At 35.4% G+C, this 13,651-nt stretch overlaps 1 protein-coding gene across 1 annotated transcript in view; it reads right to left on the reverse strand.

Moving 5' to 3' along the window:
- The window catches only part of PCYT1A (phosphate cytidylyltransferase 1A, choline), a 48,320-nt gene that overhangs the window by 14,282 nt on the left and 20,387 nt on the right, over nucleotides 1-13,651 (reverse strand). Inside the window, exon 3 of the mRNA XM_069475169.1 lies at nucleotides 2,000-2,099. Within this exon, the coding sequence (XP_069331270.1) occupies nucleotides 2,000-2,099 (100 nt within the window). The remainder of the gene's footprint in view (nucleotides 1-1,999; nucleotides 2,100-13,651) is intronic.

Genomic DNA, 13,651 nt, shown 5'->3' on the forward strand with positions numbered 1-13,651 from the left:
AAATTAGCTGGGTGTGGTGGCACACGCCTGTATTCCTAGCTACTCAGAAGGCTGAGGTAGGAGGATCACTTGGACACAGGAGTCTGAGGTTGTAGTGAACTATGATGACACTTGCACTCAAGATTGGGCATCAGAGTGAGACCTTGTCTCAAGAAAATAATGATAAAATAAAATAAATATTTTAAAAATTAGATTTATCAATCAGTGCTTGCTAGTTGCAAACTTCCAAACTTGGAAACAGTATACCTATTTTTAACTTTTATGTACCACAAATGGCCTGTGGATAAATTAGCAACAAGCTAGGTAATGTAAGCAATGTGATCAGATCTGAGTGAGGCATCATTAAAGAGTACATAAAAAGTTCTTGCCTTCAACAGGCTCCACCATCACTTATAAATGTGAACCCTGAACTGTCTGTTGGAATTTTGAAATTTGACTTGCCACTATTATACCCTGATCCATACAGCCTTTGTTGTCCTTGTTGTTGCCATTTTACCCTGCCCCCATTAACCTGCCTATTACTGAAGTAAGGGGAGCCAAGATCAAAAATCACAGTATGAGTCAGAAGAGTTGTGATCAACATGAGCTGTATCTAAACACTTTTGCAAAAGGGAAAGATTCTCTGGAATTAGCCTCTTTTCATTGAGGACCCCCAAATCATAATCCATATAGCTAAAATATACGCAAGAGGTCTTGGGATCCCTGGTCTGACACTGTACCACATCATTTCTTCTTGTATTTCACTACTCCTCAGTTATAACAGATAGCAAACATACTAACACAATTAAGAAGTAACCACACAGATATTGTATATACTGGAAATGTACAGAATTGTGGCTATAATCACTTCTTATTCCCTGGTATTTGCCTGGATCTAAGTCCAGCCTTATATTTACAGAGTAAATATTAATACTTACTATAATAATTAGAATTGAAAAAGGACTGGAAAAAAATGAATTAGAGAATTTACAGAGAAGAACATCTGCCTATAGAACTTTGTATTCATAACAAAGGCTCTTAGAAGTTTCTTGTTATGGTGATCCCTAAAACCAAGTGCCCCAAATAAGAAGAGTATCTATAACACATATTAATAATTTGTGTGATCAAAAGCTGCTTTAATGATGTAAATTAAGCATACAAATAAAGAATATGGGCTTTGAAAATAGTAAAACAAGCTGTTTTTTGGTTTTGTTTTTTTTTTTGGTAAAGAGATAGGGTCTCATAATATCACCCAGGCTAGAGTGCAGTGGCCCACTCATAGCTCACTCTAGCCTTGAATTCCTGGGCTTAAGTGATCCTCCTGCCTCAGCCTCCTGAGTAGTTGGGACTATAGGAGTATGCCACCATGCCTGGCTAATTTTTTTTTAATTTTCTGTAGAGAAGGGGTCTTGCTATGTTGCCCGCGCTGGTCATGAACTCCTGGCCTCAAGTGATCCTCCTACCTTGGCCTCCCAAAGTGCTGGGATTATAGGTATGAATCACCATGCCCAGCCTAAAGCAAGTATTTTTAAAAAGCTGGAAAATTATAGTATCAGTAAATATAAAATTAAATGATAAGCATTTCCCAACTTGGGATATTTTTGCCCCCTATTAATCAGCAGTGTCATAGCTGACAGAATGTAGAAAGATTGTGGGGAAAACTTCTGAAGGCTATGAAAAATCTGACAGCCTGACATATTATTTGGACCTTTATAAAAATATACAAGATCATAACCCAGCTTAGGCTAATATCATTGTTTGTGCTTCATTATATCTCATAGCTATGATAACAGCCCAGAAAATAAGTATATGAAACTAAGAAAAAAATAAAATTTTATACAGTAGAGTTACTCTTCTAAATAGACATCAAGGCAGACGGGAGGAATCGTATCCTCCACCTGCTAGCCTGCACAAGTAAACTGAGGGAAGTATATATACAGTAGGTGTGTATTTGATAAATACAATAGAACACTAAAAACAATAGCAAAACAACAAAATAATAAAGTAGGTATTTACTTACAAGGAGTTCCTTTCCTGGCTTCTTCCATAGTTACCCTGACATAGGGCTTACTAAGGTCAACTTCAATTTCATCAGAAAATGGAGCTGGCTGCCGTAAGCCCTTAAGAAGAGGAAAGTGAAGAAAAAGAAAAATGGCAGCTTTAAAGAACAATCAGATATTTAATGTGCTGTGACTAATTCATCCTAAAACTTTATAACATGAAAAACAAAAAAAAAAAGTACTCCAAGTGACAAGTGAAAGTTGCAACCTTTTACAGAATGAGTAAATCGTGGCATGAAAAAATAAATGTCTTGCTGGTCAATTTCACTCAATTTCAGGGTAAGATTGAGTGATAGGGCTGAGAATCTAAGCACAACTAACTAGGTCCAGAATGATGGCTCCTCTGCAGCATGGCGGAACAGACAACCCTGTACCATGTGACAAAACTGCCAAGGTGTATTTTCATACCACTTCAATTAGGTGACTGGAAAGGCAAATAGCCGTTATCTTATGAGTGCTTTATTAAATATAATTATCAGCGTGTAATGCTTTATACTGTAAATATGTTCTAATGCTCATAACAGCCCTGTGAGGCAAGTGGTACCATAGTTAGTTTCCTTAATTTAAAGATGAAAGAGACAAGGTTCGGAGAAGTTATATAAATTGTACGCAGTTACTCAGAGACAAAGTCCAAATAAGAATGCAGGTATGCTCATTTCTTTATACATAGTTTCACTTAAGAGTTTTTGTTAAATTTATTCCTAAATATTTTATTCCACTTGATGCTTTTGTGAATGAAACTGTTTCCTTAATTTTATTTTTGGATTATTCCTTGCTAGTACATAGCAGTGCAATTGATTTGTGTATGTATAATTGCAGTTGATTTCTGTATATTGATCTTACATCCTGTCACTTTGCTAAACTCAATTATTAGTTCCAATAACAAAAGTTGTTTTTATTTTGTAGATTCCCTAGGATTTTCTACACATGAGCTCGTGTCATCTGTGAATAAAGACAGTTTCACTTATTCCTTTCCAGTCTGGATATCTTTTATTTCCTTTTATTGCCCCTTATTGCACTGGTCAGAGCTTCTAGTACAATGCTGAATAGAAGTGGCAAGGACAAATATCCTTGCCTTGTTCCCAGTCTTAGAAGAGAAGCATGAAATCTTTCACTATTATATATGATATTAGCTATAGGTTTTTCGTAAATGCACTTTATCCAGTTGAGGAATCTCCTTTCTGTAGTTTGTTGACAGTTTTTATAATGAATGAGTGTTGAATTTTTCTGGATCTATTGAAACAATCATATGTTTTCCTTTATTTTATTAATTATGATGTATTATATTAATTGATTTTAGAATAAAATCAACCTTATATTCCAAAGTAAAACCCCTGTTGGTCATGTTATATAAACCTTTTTATATGTTCCTAGAGTCAATTTGCTAATATATTGTTAAGACTTTTTTAAAATTTTTCATTTTTAATTATTATGGGTACATAATAGTTATATATATTTATAGGGTACATGTGATTTTTGGATACAAGTATACAACATGTATTAATCAAATCGGGTAATTGGGGTATCTATCACTTCAAGTATTTATCATTTGTGTTAAGAACATTCCAATTCTACTCTTTTAGTTATTTTAAAGTATACCCTAACTTATCATTGATTATAGTCACTTTGTTGTGCTATCAAATATTGTTCATTCTACCTATCTAACTAACTATATTTTTGCACCTATTAACCATCTCCACTTTATCCCCCTTTCTCTACTACCCTTCCCGGCCTCTCATAACCATCATTCTACTGTCTCCATGAGATCAACTGTTTTAATATTTAGCTCCCACATGTGAGTGAGATCGTGCAATACTGGCCTTTCTGGGCTTGGCTTATTTCACTTAAAATAATGTTCTCCAGTTCCATCCATGTTGTTGCAAATGGCAGGATTTCATTTTTCATGGCTATATAATATTCCATTGTGTATGTGTACCACCTTTTGTCATCCATTCTTCTCCTGATGGACACTTAGGTTGATCCCAGATCTTAGCTATTGTGAATAGTGCTGCAATGAAGACAAAAGCATAGATATCTTTTTGATATACTGATTTCGTTTCTTTTGAATAGATACCTAGCAGTGGGATTGCTAGGTCATATGGTAGTTCCATTTTCAGTTTTTTGAGGAACCTCCATACTGTTCTCCATAGGGGTTGCACTAATTAATTTGCATTCCTACCAACAGTATGTACAAGGGTTCCCCTTTCTCCACATCTTTGCCTATGTTTGTTAATTGCCTTTTTGATAAAAGCCATTTTAACTGGGGTGTAATGATATCTCATTGTAGTTTTGTGTTTCTCTGATGACAAATGTTGAGCATTTTTTCATATACCTGTTGGCCATCTGTATGTCTTCTTTTGAGAAATGTCTGTTCAGATCCTTTGCCCATTTTTTAATCAAATTATTTTATTTTTTTCCTATTGAGTTTTTGGAGTTCCTTATATATTCTAGTTATTAATCCATTGTCAGATGGGTAGTTTGCAAATGTTTTCTCCCATTCTGTGGGTTGTTTATTCCCTTTGTTGATTGTTTCCTTTCCTATGCAGAAGCTTTTTAGCTTTATGTAATCCCATCTGTCTAATTTTGTTTCAGTTGCCTATGCTTTGGAGCTATTATTCAAGAAGTCCTTGCCCAAACCAATGTCCTGAAGTGTTTCCCTAATGTTTTCTTTTAGTAGTCTCACAGTTTCAGGTCTTAGATTTAAGTATTTAATCCATTTTGATTTGATTTTTGTATATGGTGAGAGATAAGGGTTTGGTTTCATTCTTCTGCATGTGGAATGGAATATCTAGGTTTTCCCCGCACCATTTATTGAAGAGACTGTTTTTTCCCCAATGTATGTTCTTGGCATCTTTGTCAAAGATAAGTTCACTATAGATATTGGATTTATTTCTGGGTTTTCTAGTCTATTTCATTGATCTATATGTCTGTTTTTATGCTAATACCAAGCTGTTTTGGTTACTATAGCTCTGTAGTATAATTTGAAGTCAGGTAATGTGATTCCTTCAGTTCTGTTCTTTTTGCTCAGGATGGCTTTAGCTATTCTGGGTCTTATGTGGTTCCATATAAATTTTACAATTATTTTTTCTATTTCTATTAAGAATGTCATTGGTATTTTGATGGGTATTGCACTGAATTTGTAGATTGCCTTGGGTAGTATGGACATTTTAACAATATTGACTTTTGTGATCTACAAGCATGGAATACCTTTCGTTTTTTTTGTATCTTCTTCAATTTCTTTCATCAATGTTTTATAGTTTTCATTTAGAGATCTTTCACTTCTTTGGTTAAGTTTATTCCTAGGTATTTTATTTTATTTGTAGCTACTGTACATGGGATTAGTTTCTTTTTCAGATTGTTGTTGGCATATAGAAATGCTATACTGATTTTTGTATGTTCATTTTGTATCCTGTAACTTTACTGAATTTATCACTTTTAATAGATTTTTTTGTGGAGTCTTTAGGTTTTTCTAGATACAAGATAATATCATCTGCAAACAAGGATAATTTGACTTCTTCCTTTACAATTTGGATGCCCTTTATTTCTTTCTCTTATCTGACTACTCTAGCTAGAACTTACAGTACTACGTTGAATAACAGTGGTGAAAGTGGGCATCCTTGTCTTTTCCCAGATCTTAAGGAAAGCCTTTCAGTTTTTCCCCATTCAGTACAATACTAGTTGTGGATCTGTCATATAAGGTTTTTATCATGTTAAGGTATATTCCTTCTATACCCAGTTTTTTGACAATTTTTATCATGAAGGGATGTTGAATTTTATTGAATACTTTTTCAGCATCAATTGAAATGATCATATGGTTTTTGTCCTTTGTTCTGTTGGTATGATGTATCACATTCATTGATTTGCGTATGTTGAATCATCCTTGTATTCCTGGGATGAATCCTACTTGATCATGATGTTGTTGCTAGTTTGCTAGTATTTTGTTGAGGATATTTGCATCTACATTCATCAGAGATATTGGCCTATAGTTTCCTTTTTTTGTTGTGTCTTTGTCTGGCTTTGGTATCAGGGTAATACAGGCCTCATAGAATGAGTTTGGGGGTATTTCCTCCTCCTTGATTTTTTGGAATAGTTTAACTAGGATTGGTATAGTTGTTCTTTGAATTGTTAGGTGAATTCAGCAGTGAAGCCATCAGGTCCTGGGCTTTTCTTTGATGGAAGACTTTTTATTATTGCTTCTATCTTGTTACTTATGATTAGTTTATTCAGGTTTTGGATTTCTTCCTGGTTCAATCTTGGTAGGTTGATTGTGTCTAGGAATTTATCCATTTCTTCTAGGTTTTCCAATTTATTGGCAGTTGCTCATAGTAGTCCTAATGATCCTTTGAATTTCTGCAGTATCAGTTGTAATGTCTCTTTTTCATTTCTATTTATTTGGGTCTTCTCTCTTCTTAGTCTGGCTAAAGCTTTGTCAATTTTGTTTATCTTTTCAAAACCCAACTTTTTGCTTCATTGATCTTTTGTATTTTTTATTTTAATTTCATTTATTTCTGCTCTGATCTTTATTACTTTTCTTCTACTAATTTTGGGGTTTGCTTTTATTTTTCTAGTTCTTTAAGATGCATCATTAGGTTATTAAAGCTTTTCTACTTTTTGATGTGGGCACTTACTGCTATAAACTTTCCTCTTAGTACTGCTTTTACTGTATCCCATAGGTTTTGATATGTTGGGTTTTCACTTTCATTTATTTCAAGAAATTTTTTAATTTCCTTCTTAATCTTTTCATTGACCCACTCGTCATTCAGGAGCATATTATATAATTTCCATGTGTTTGTATAATTTCCAATGTTCCTCTTTTTATTGATTTCTAGGTTTTATTCCATTGTAGTCAGAGAAAATACTTGGTATGATTTTAAGTTTTTTGAAATTTTTAAGACCTGTTTTGTGGCCTAACATATGGTCTATCCTTAAGAATGATCCATGAGCTGAGGAGAAGAATGTGTATTTTGCAGCTGTTTGATGAAACATTATGTAAATATCTATTGGGTCTATTTGGTCTATAGTGCAGATTAAGTCCAATGTTTCTTTGTTGATTTTCTATCTGCATAATTTGTCCAATGCTGAAAGTGGGGTGTTGAGTTCTCCAATGATTATTATATTGGGGTCTATCTCTCCAGCTCTGATAACATTTGCTTTATATATATAGGTGCTCCAGTGTTATGTGCATATATATTTAGAATTGTTATATCCTCTTGCTGAATTGAATCCTTTATCATTATATAATGATGGTCTTTGTCTCTTTTTACAGCTTTTGTCTTAAAATCTATTTTACCTGACATCAGTTTAGCTACTACTGCTCTTTTTTGGTTTTAGTCTATGTGTGTCTGTATAGGTAAATCAGGTTTCTTGTAGACAATATATAATTGGGTCTTTTTTTTTTAATCCATTAAGCCACTCTATGTCTTTTGATTGAATAATGTAGTCCATTTACATTCAACATTATTATTGATAGGTAAGGACTTACTACTGCCGTGTTGTTATTTGATTTCTGGTTGTTTTGTGGTCCTCTCTTTCTTTCTTCTTTCTTTCCTGTCTTCCTTTGTTAAAGTTTCTCTGGTAGTGTGTTTTAATTTCTGACTTTTTATTTTTTGTGTATCTGTTGCAGGTTTTTTGATTTGCGATTACTATGAGGCCCATAAAAAACATTTTGTAACCAATTATTTTAAAAATATGACAACTTTACTCTCCTTAAAAAAAAAAAAATCAAACAAATAAGGAAAGAGAAACCTAAAATAAATTCTCTTCCCCCAGCTTTTTAACATTCTGTTGTTTTCATTTATACTTTTTTACACTATTTCTCAAAAAGTTGTTTTAGTTATTACTTTTGATAGGTTTGTCTTTTAGTCTACCTACACAAGATATAAATGGCTTATACACTGCAATTACTGTAAAAATGTATTCTGTATTTGTATAATTACTATTACCAGTGAGTTTTATACCTTCAGATAATTACTTATTGTTCATTAATGTCCTTTTCTTTCATATTGAAGAACTCCTTTTAGCATTTCTTGTAGGACAGGTCTGGGTTGATGAAACCTCTTAGCTTTTGTTTGTCTGGGAAAATGTTTATTCTCCTTCATGTCTGAAGGATATTTTTGCATGATATTATAGTCTACGGTTAAGGTTTTTTTCCTTCAGCACTTTGAATATGTCATGCCATTCTCTCCTGGCCTATAAGGTTTCCACTGAGAAGTCTGCTGCCAGACATATTGGAGGACTTTTATCTGTTATTTTCTTCTTTTTTCTTGCTTCCCTAGGACTTTTTCTTTATCTGTGATCTTTGGGAGCTTGATTATTAAATGCCTTCAGGTAATCTTGCTTAGGTTTAATCTGCTTGGTGTTCTATGACCTTCTTATACCTGAATATTGACATCTTTCTATGTTTGGAAAGTTCTTTGTTATTTCTTTCTACCCCAATCTTTAAGGCCAATAACTCTTAGATTTGCCCTTTTAAGGCTAGTTTCTACATCTTATAGGTGTGCTTCATTCTTTTTTATTCTTTTTTCTCTTCGGACTGTGTATTTTCAAATAGCCTGTCTTCAAGCTCACTAACTCTTCTGCTTGGTCAATTCTGCTGTTGAGAGACTCTGAAGAATTTTTCAGTTTATTAATTGAATTTTTTCAGCACCAGAATTTCAGCTTGATTTTTATTATTTCAATCTCTTTGTTAAATTTCTCTGATAGGCTTCTGAATTCCCTCTCTGTGTTACCTTGAAGTTCATTGAGCTCCTTAGAACAGCTATTTTGAATTCTTTATCTGAAAGGTCATATATCTCTACCACTCCAGGATTGGTCACTGGCACATTATTTAGTTCATTTGGTGAAATCATATTTTCTTGGATGTTCTTGATGCTTATGGATGTTCATCAGTGTCTAGGCATTGAAAAGTTAGGTATTTATTCTAATCATCACTGTCTGGGCTTGTTTGAACCCATTCTTCTTGAGAAGGCTTTCCAGATATTCAGAGAGAATTGTGTGTTGTGATCTAAGTCTTTGGTAACTGCAGCCATATCAGCACTGGATGTGCCCCAAGCCCAGTAATGCTGTAACTTTTGTAGACTCCTAGTGGAGTCCACCTTGGTGGACTTGGGTAAGAGGTGGGAGAATTTCCTGGATTACCATGCCAAGTCTCTGACTCTCTTCCCTCATTCTTTGTACTGGGCTGCTGGAGTTGGGGGAGAAGTGATGCAGGCACTCCCTAATGGCCACCATAGCTGGGACTGCAGCAGGTCACATCTGAGGCCAGCCCAGTCTCATCCGAAGCCCGAAGCCCATAGTGTTATCATTAGCAGGAATAGAGAAGTATTAAGAAAAGGAGTTGATTCCTGGATAACAAATTCATCTTGAGTTTCAGATAATATCAGGACATCAAAGAAATGTCCAGAAGACAGGTATTGACATTATAGTGATAAAGGTAAGTGGTGAAGATGAGAAAATAAAATCAAATCTTTAAGAGAAAATATATTAAAAAAACTAATGGTTGAAGAAAAAATTGTGAGAGTTCATATTAGAAGGTTGGAGGAGCCAGATGTCAGACAGGCTTAAGGAGCACTCTGATAAAGATGTATCACAGAGATCAAGAAATAATTTCAAAGAAGGGGATTATCATAATTGATTTATGTTCCAGAGAGATTAAAGAAAATGAGAACTGAGAAAGTCTTTGAATTCAGAGATTCAAATAGCTCTTAGTAACCTTCAAGAATATATTGGTGAAAATTAGAATACCAGTGCCTTTAAGAAAACTGAAAGACAAGGAAATAGAGTAGTTATAATCCCTCATTAGAGATGTGTGGCCATAAAGGGAATGAGGAAAACAGAAAGATACATAGACATGACAGAAGAATCAAGCAGCAGTTTTCTTTAAAGTTGAGGAGACTTGTATACGTTCCAGATAAAGGAAAAGGAGCCAAAGTCATTGAAAATACTAGAGAAGGGAAAAGCAGAGAATTTAGGAACAAATAGCCTAGGAAGAATGGCACTGAATGGCTTCAGGAGAGCAGGGGCGAGGTAGTAGCCCTAGAAATAAGAAGAATTAGGCCAGGCACGGTGGCTCACGCCTGTAATCCTAGCACTCTAGGAGGCCGAGGCAGGTGGATTGTTTGAGCTCAGGAGTTTGAGACCAGCCTGAGCAAGAGCGAGACCCCGTCTCTACTAAAAATAGAAGGAAATTATCTGGACAACTAAAAATATATAGAAAAAAGTAGCCAGGCCTGGTGGCGCATGCTTGTAGTCCCAGCTACTCGGGAGGCTGAGGCAGAAGGATCACTTGAGCTCAGGAGTTTGAGGTTGCTGTGAGCTGAGCTGACTCCAAGGCACTCTAACCTGGGCAACAGAGTGAGACTCTGTCTAAAAAAAAAAAAAAAAAAAAAAAGTAGAATTAGAGTTTTCTAAAAGCAGATGAAAGGAAAGGTAATATTAATAAAATGACAAAGTTGAATTAAAAAAAAGATAAGATGCAGAAACTTATATCTATCTGATGCACTCGTTTTTCTCAGTATAGTAAAGTAGGAAGTAAAGTTACTGGTGAAGAACAGAGAGGTTGGAATGAGACTGAAAGCTTGAGGAAAGTAGAAAATATTTGGAACAGCTATTATGGGAAGTGTATCAGCAAATGATTAATGAAACTATCTAGACTATTGTCTAGATCAAGCTAGACAATGTTCATCTTTAGAAGGCCAAATTAATAGAAACAGGAAGAGAAATAAAGAATTAACAGAAACTGCAAAATATCCAGGGTTAGGCCCTGGTGAATGGAAGGGAGGCAGATGAGGGAAGTGAAGAATTAAGGAGACAAAGGAATTTACATATTTCTCCAAAGAAGATATACAAATGACCAGCAAGTACATGCAAGGATGCTCAACATTAGTCACCAGGAAAATACAGATCAAAATCACAGTGAGATACCACTTTGCACCAACCAGATGGCCATAAGCAAAAAGACAGGCAGTAACAGTCTTGGCAAGGAAGCACAGAAATTAGAATCTTCATATATTACTAATGTGAATGTAAAATAGTAGACAACTTTAACAGTTCCTCAAAATGTAAAACTAGAATTACCATATAATTTAGAAATTATACTCCTAAGTATGTACCCAAGGAAATTGAAAACATATGTTTTTAAAAGCACAAGTTGTACATTAAAAATGTTCATAGCAGGCCGGGCGTGGTGGCTCACACCTGTAATCCTAGGACTCTGGGAGGCCGAGGTGGGAGGATCGCTCGAGGTCAGGAGTTCGAGACCAGCCTGAGCAAGAGCGAGACCCCGTCTCTACTAAAAATAGAAAGAAATTAGCTGGACAACTAAAAATATACAGAAAAAATTAGCCGGGCATGGTGGCGCATGCCTGTAGTCCCAGCTACTCAGGAGGCTGAGGCAGGAGGATTGCTTGAGCCCAGGAGTTGGAGGTTGCCGTGAGCTAGGCTGACACCACGGCACTCACTCTAGCCTGGGTAACAAAGCGAGACTCTGTCTCCAAAAAAAAAAAATGTTCATAGCAGCATTATTCACAATAGCCAAAAAGTGGAAATGACCCATGTCCATCAATGAATGGATAAACAAAATGGTGTGTCCATACAATGGAATATTACTCACCTACCCCCTGGATGGACCTTGAAAAATTATGCTAAACAAAAGAAGCCAGACACAAAAGACCACATATTTGTGATTCCATTTATATTAGATGTTTAGAATAGGCAAATCCATAGAGACAGAAAGTAGAATAGTGGTTGACAGGCGGTTGAGGGAGGGGTAATGGGGAGTGATTCCCAATGAGTACGAGGGATTTCTTTTTGTGGTGATGAAATGTTCTGGATTAAATCACTGAATTATATACTTAAAAATGGTTAAAATGATGAATTTTACATTATATGACTTTTATCCCAATTTAAAAAAATATATTAAGTATCTGATCTTTCACAATTGTTTCTCGAATCTTTCTCATATACTGTGTATGTTCCCAGGCAGAGAACAAACGCAGCTGTCCCTCCTGGCTGGGCTTTATGCTAAATCAACTTCTGCTAAGTATAAAGAATGGAACCTAAGGTTCTCCAGCTACAACAGAACAGCAAAATCCTTATCTTTCTAGAGTTGACTCCAGTTAGAATAGGTCATACTTTTAAAAACATTCTGTTATTCTCTTCTCAGAGAACAGTGTCTCTAGAAGCTAAGGTTTATAAAAGAATGACTAAATATTTCCACCTACGTTCTCCTGAAACACAGCTCCTTTGTTTTAACCTCAAGGGAATCCTATAGTGTTGCTTTCAAGTCTTTTGACTATCTGTAGTAAGGTATAAATGAAATAACATGGGTTTAGGACTCAAAAAACTTACATCTAAATCTCAGATCTGTCACTTAATAGCTGTGAAATCACAGCAGCTTCTAAAGCTTTTTTCATCTTCTATAAAATAGAAGATAATAATACCTGCCCCACAAGTTTAGTATGAGGATTAAATAAAAAGGCATCTACAGGCCGGGCGCGGTGGCTCACGGCTGTAATCCTAGCACTCTGGAAGGCCGAGGAGGGTGGATCGCTCGAGGTCAGGAGTTCGAGACCAGCCTGAGCAATAGCAAGACCCCGTCTCTACTAAAACAATAGAAAGAAATTATATGGACAACTAAAAATCTATATAGAAAAAATTAGCCGGGCATAGTGGCGCATGCCTGTAGTCCCAGCTACTTGGGAGGCTGAGGCAGTAGGATCGCTTAAGCCGAGGAGTCTGAGGTTGCTGTGAGCTAAGCTGACGCCACGGCACTCACTCTAGCCGGGGCAACAGAGTGAGACTCTGTCTCAAACAAACAAACAAACAAACAAAAAAGGCATCTACAAAGTAACTAGTACAATGTTTCATATATAGTAGGTACTCAACAAATTTAGTCCATTTTCAACAAAGTTAGCTCACTTCCTCTTCTATTCTGTGGAATACAGGTTTCAACATGCTAATGAAATTAACTAAATTGTATTATAATCTAAGAGGTTAGCTTCTAAATGCTATACAAAGTTTCAAAATTTATGTATTTAAAAATTATAGCTAATAATGACAATCAACATTCTCCAAATTATGAATTATCTCTCAATGCAGTATTGCTTCCCTAACAACTTTTTCCCCCGATTATATTTACACACATATTAACTCACTATTCCTCAACATTCTAGTGAAACAGAAGAGATTCTGGTGTCAATATGAATAGGGAAATAGAGATAACACAAATAATATGAGCTTAGAACTCGATACTGTCTTCCTAGTACTCTGTTTACTCTCTAATGTTTCTTAAATATTTTTCAGCAAAGGTTGTGAATGCCACAGGAAAACATTTATTTTCCTTTCACTGAAACCTTCTGGTTAGAGGTTCTCCTAGGATCCCAATTATTTCAATATTGCCAGGGGAAAGTTTATGGAGTCAAGAGGAATACCGTGTGGTGTGAGAAAGAGGGGAAAGGGAACAGAACAGAACAGAAAGATTCCACTCCCTGGGGATCTGTTTTAAAAAGAAAGAAAAAAAAAAAAAGGAAGGGAAATGCAATAATTCTCCCTGACTCCTATTGCCATTTCAATGACTATAAACAATGAGCTCATCTATTCAATTACTATTTGGA

The sequence above is a fragment of the Eulemur rufifrons genome, chromosome 7, assembly GCF_041146395.1.
Source record: "Eulemur rufifrons isolate Redbay chromosome 7, OSU_ERuf_1, whole genome shotgun sequence".
Taxonomy (NCBI): Eukaryota; Metazoa; Chordata; class Mammalia; order Primates; family Lemuridae; genus Eulemur; species Eulemur rufifrons.